Source organism: Echinops telfairi, unplaced genomic scaffold (assembly GCF_000313985.2).
Source record: "Echinops telfairi isolate 266 unplaced genomic scaffold, ASM31398v2 ScPeMD7_1;HRSCAF=3_0, whole genome shotgun sequence".
Lineage (NCBI taxonomy): Eukaryota > Metazoa > Chordata > Mammalia > Afrosoricida > Tenrecidae > Echinops > Echinops telfairi.
This window is the reverse complement of record NW_022103896.1, coordinates 85,687,437-85,692,649: the sequence shown is the minus strand read 5'-3', so window position 1 is coordinate 85,692,649 and position 5,213 is coordinate 85,687,437. Positions and strand designations below refer to the sequence as shown.

General features: G+C 46.3%; 1 protein-coding gene and 1 pseudogene across 1 annotated transcript; one reads left to right on the top strand and one right to left on the bottom strand.

The window, feature by feature from the left end:
- Positions 1 to 995: 995 nt before the first annotated feature.
- Positions 996 to 1,574, bottom strand: LOC101645255 (annotated as a pseudogene).
- A 2,028-nt stretch (positions 1,575 to 3,602) lies between these two features.
- Positions 3,603 to 4,720, top strand: MOS (MOS proto-oncogene, serine/threonine kinase). Its single transcript, XM_004697774.2, has one exon. The coding sequence runs from the start codon at positions 3,603 to 3,605 to the stop codon at positions 4,608 to 4,610; it is 1,008 nt and encodes a 335-aa protein (XP_004697831.1). The 3' UTR covers positions 4,611 to 4,720.
- Positions 4,721 to 5,213: the final 493 nt, after the last annotated feature.

Sequence of the window (5,213 nt, the reverse complement as noted above, 5' to 3'; positions counted from 1 at the left end):
GTGATACATACAGTTGTTTGCATGACGAGTGAAATACCAAATAGTCATCCTTCCCATGAAGAGCAGCACATGTCTCTCAAAGAATTTCACGTGCACATTAGCTACACAACCTTCCTCTACCTTCTTTCATTTACAACCCCGGGGGAGGGCAGCAAATGCTGTTCTTCTGTCTGCGTCTAGGTAGGATTTAGGGTTGTCGAATTTGATCAGATTGATATTAACACTTAATATTTCGAGGGCTAAAAAATGCAATATGCTTTTACATCTTTCACCTCAGATGGAAACATTTTAGAGCAGTAAAAATACACAAAGTTTAAATTAACTTATAGTTATATGTTATTTCAGCCCTTGGAGGATATATTTTTTACCACAATTGTGTAACAAAAATCTGTGTTATAATTGATATAAACCCATATATATATAAACCCATACGTTATTACTCATTACCTTTATAGATAGTAATAACTAACACTTAACACTTATGGCAAACCAGGACCTGAGCTAGATATTAGAAACTTTTAAACCTCACAGCAATCCTGGTTTCTTTCTTTTTTTAAGTCATCAATTTTATTTTTAATTTTCTTTTGTAACAAATTTAGCAGATATATATATACCCACTTAGATTTATTTATCCTCTAACAGTTGGAAACTGATTGTGGTAGCAATTGTACGATTCTGCTTGACAATGGAATTGTCAACTATGGAATGAACTATGTTGAACTGTGGAATGATATATGTATTAACTCCCAATTAATAATAAATTAATAAATAAACAATTGAAGCATTACACAATGACATTCTTTGCTCTCCACCCTGAATAATGTTATCTTCATTATATTTCAAATTGTTTTTTTCATTGTTTTTCATGTAGAAAAAAGAGCCCAGGCATAAGCCTTTGATACTTTCCACTTGCTAGTCCTGCAACACAATTTTAATGTGAAAATGTTACTAGCTAATTTCTATGATGGGCAGAGAGAACTCACTAAGAGTGACGATCATGTGGCTAGTCTGGAAAGCCAAGAGCTATGATCTTTCATCCATTGTTCAAGCCATCTTAATATTTGAATTACATTATTCTCTAGATCTTCTGGTTGTTACTAGATAGCCAATGAACTATTTCTTCCTTATAGGATGCCATGGCTTCTTCAAACAGAACTTGAAAATGTTCACACATGTTGTCTTGTAATTTCTTCTCATTAAAACCCCTTGTTTCACGTCTTGCACAATACACTGTCGTCTGTTCTCAGCACAAAAACTAGATGAAACCAGCGTTCAGGGAAGAAATCACAACCATGGTAATCAATAATAACTCCACCTTCTTTCATTTGGTTTCCTAACTCATTAATGACCGTAACTTCCTCTAAAACAGGACACCCATACTCTTCATCATAGCCATGATATAACAGCCCTTCGTTAGCTAACTTGCCCACACGGATGTATCTCAGTCCTGATCTTGATGCAGGTTCTTTGCCCAGTGTGGTTTTTCCAACCCCTGCTGTTATAATTGTTCTGCTGCAACATCCAATCTTGATTTCTTCAGTCAATCCTGAGTTCCTAATATTACCTTTATCCATTTCTGAGAGTCAAATTATTATATAGCGCATACATGCATGGCAACAAAATCAAAATAAATTTAAGCAAAAATGTAATAAGGACTTCAGATGCACTAAGACATCCCTAGGAAGCCCAAATGTTTAAGTGTTTAACTACTAGTGGAGGCAGGTTAAGTGCTGAACTACTAGTGGAGACAGGTTGGCAGCTGGGACCTATTCAGAGGCACTTCAGCAGGCAGGCCTGGCCATCTGCTTCCAGAAGGTCACAACCTTGGAAACCCTATGGAGTAGCGCTACTCTGCCCAAATAAGGTTACCACGAGTCAAAATTGAGTTGATGGCAATTAATATATATTAGTCACTCAGAGAGAAAAGTCAGGGAAGGACATAGATCCTACTTCCAGGGTGACTGCCGTTTGCTGAGAAAGAAACGTTTTAAAATCTTTATATTGTGATGTGAGAGTTTAGAGAAAATTGATTTTTCCATTTAACAATTCCTACACATGATTATTGTAATGTTGATTGCAGTCCCCTAAAGAAAAACAAAGGATTCATTCCCTTTCCTCCTGTTTCACATTTCCATTCATCGCCTTTACCCATCTCTTCTGCAGCCCAGGTGGTGCTGCTGGGTTGCCCTGATAACCGCAGGTCAGCACTTCAAGAACCCACCAGCTGCTCCACAGAAGAAAGAGCGCTCTCTGCTCCTGTAGAGCTGGGTAGCTTTGGAAACCCTTTGTGGGGTCAGATGAGTTGGAATCAACCCCTTAGGAGAGGATTTGTGCCTTCAGTGCTTTATGGGGAGGCAAACACCCTTTGAATGTCTATGTGGTTGCTTGTTCTAGTTATTGTTCAACTTATAGACCTTAGGGAGCCCTTCCTACTTTGCTGGGCGACGACTGTCCCATCTTTTGGTATATGATTTGAACTCTTCTCGTCTTTTGTTGTTCTCCATCCCCAGGCCCAACTCTGCTCGCAACTTCAATAAAGTACTGGTTGGGACGTCAGATCCTCACCTGCAGGTGTGCTGAATTGTGGCAGGAAGTGCGTATGCATGTTGAGAAGTTTTGCTAGTATGTCAGAGTATCCCCCTCCCCATGAACGAAGGAGGGGTGCGCTTTCATCTGTATTCGTGATTCTGTTCGGATCGATTCCCTTAAGATGACAGCTTTTAAAAAATGTATCGCTGTGAACACTACACGTAAAGCACCCCCGTATTTGGAGCTTCAAACGCTTTCTGCTGGCAGTTATTTACGGCAGCTGGGGAGCAGCACGGGCAGCCGGTGGGGACCCGCCAAGTGACAAGCTATTTCACCTATAGGACCGATAACGTTCAGAAGAACCGACCGGCAAAAGGCAGCCAACGCCGCCCCCCACCCACTTCTAAAAAATTTTTTTAACCGTTTTATTTTATTTTATTATTTTTTTAATTTAAATCATTTTATTGGGGGCTCGTACAACTCTTATCACAATCTATATATACATCAATTTTATAAAGCACATTTGTACATTCGTTACCCTCATCATTCGCAAAACATTTGCTTTCTGCTTGAGCCCTTGGCATCAGCTCCTCTTTTTTCCCCTCCCTCCCCGCTCCTCCCTCCCTCATGAACCCTTGATAATTTATGAATTATTATTGTATCATATCTTACACTGCCTGATGTCTCCCTTCACCCACTTTTCCGTTGTCCATCCCCCCAAGGAGGTCATTCACATATCAAACGGCGGGCTTAAAACCTATTCAAACGAGTTGTGCAATCATCACCACGAACATTTTCTTTAAAAGCCCTTTTTATTATTTAAAAAAACCCCGAAATCGTGAGATTTCGCAGGGTGAGCGCTGGTTTTATAGAAACCCGCGGGGCGGGCGGGGGGTGCTTTCAGCTGACAGCGATGGCCGGGCCCCCCACCCGTGCCGAGGAGCCTCGCAGGTGTGTCCCCTTTGCGGGGAACACCGCGGAGGGAGGGTCAAAAGGCTGGCCGTCGACCGCGCCTCTCCACGCGAGCTGCCCTCCTCCGTCCTCCCCGCTGGCCCTCTCCCGCGCCCAGCGCAATGCCCTCGCCCCTGCCCGCGCGCCGCCTCCTCGCCGGGGAGCCGTCCCCTTGCGGGGACTCGCGGCGGCCCTGCAGCAGCCCCTGCGCGCGCCCCCCGCGCGGCACCCCTCCCCGCGCGCCGCGCCTGCCCCGGCGTCCGGCCTGGTGCGCCATCGACTGGGCGCAGGTGCGCCTCCTGCGAAGGCTGGGCGCCGGGGGCTTCGGCTCCGTCTACAAGGCCACTTACCGCGGGCTGCCCGTGGCCATAAAACAAGTGAGCAGGCGCACCAAGAACCTCCGGGCGTCCCAGCGAAGTTTCTGGGCCGAGCTCAACGTGGCCAGGCTCCGGCACGACAACATCGTGCGCGTGGTGGCCGCCAGCACGCGCACGCCCGCGGGCTCCCACAGCCTGGGCACCATCGTCATGGAGTTCGGAGGCGACCTCACGTTGCACCAGCTCATCTACGAGGAGCAGGGCGCGGCTCCTGGCTCGGCCGGAGGGCAGCTCAGTCTGGGGAAGTGTCTGAAGTATTCCCTGGATGTGGTCAACGGCCTGAGGTTCCTGCACTCCCGGAACATCGTGCACTTGGACCTGAAACCAGCCAACATTTTGATCAGTGAGCAAGACGTCTGCAAAATTGGGGACTTTGGCTGCTCGGAGAAACTGGAAGATCCGACTGGCTTCCTGGTTCTTCACCCGGTGGGCGGCACCTACACACACCGGGCCCCAGAGCTCCTGAAAGGAGAGTCCATAACGCCCCAAGCTGACATCTACTCGTTCGCCATTACGCTCTGGCAGATGATAACCAAAGAGGTGCCTTACTCCGGGGAGCGACAGTATATTCTCTACGCGGTGGTGGCCCACAACCTGCGCCCGTCCCTTGCAAATGCTGTCTTCACAGACTCTGCCCTGGGCCGAAGACTGGAGACCATCATTGGTCGCTGCTGGACAGCCAGCGTTCGGCAGCGGCCAAGTGCAGAACTTCTTCTTGTTGACCTGAACACTTTAAAAGCGGAGTTTGGCTGACTTTGAACCTATGTGAGACACCCTTTCCCCCTTTGTATTCATTTTTAAAGAAGTAGAAAAAAATTTATGTGTAGGATGGACTTTCAGAAAATAAAGTTACTTGAAACCTGTTTTACTCTCAGATGATCTTTCTAACACAAAAACCAAACTCGCTGCCCTCGAGTGGATTCCAACTCGGAGGGTCCCTATAGGTAGAGGACAATGGTCTCAGGGGGGTTTTGACGGACAGCTGCAGAAAGCCCGGGCCTGCTGCTGGATGCTTAGCAGCCAACCATCGAACATTTCTCTTAATACTATTAGTAGCTAAGCTACTTTTTCCTTTCTATCACTGTCGGTTTTGCTCCCCACAGCTAGTGAGTGTTCAATGGTTCTACGTGACTTCTTGTTTTAGTTATCTAGTACTGCTAGGATATATTACAAGTGGATGACTTCAACAAAGTTATTCTCTCACAGCCTGGGAGCTTAGAAATCTGACTGCGGGGCAACAGCTCGAGGGGAACGTTTTCTGTCAGATTTCTGTATTCTTGGGAGGAGCTTCTTGTCTCTCAACCCTAAGCCCCCCATTCCTGAGACATCTCCAGGGGTCTTGCCATTGATCTTTCC

Bases quoted from the DNA above. Each gene is read 5' to 3' on its own strand.
- MOS (XM_004697774.2), top strand. From the start codon at position 3,603: ATGCCCTCGCCCCTGCCCGCGCGCCGCCTCCTCGCCGGGGAGCCGTCC.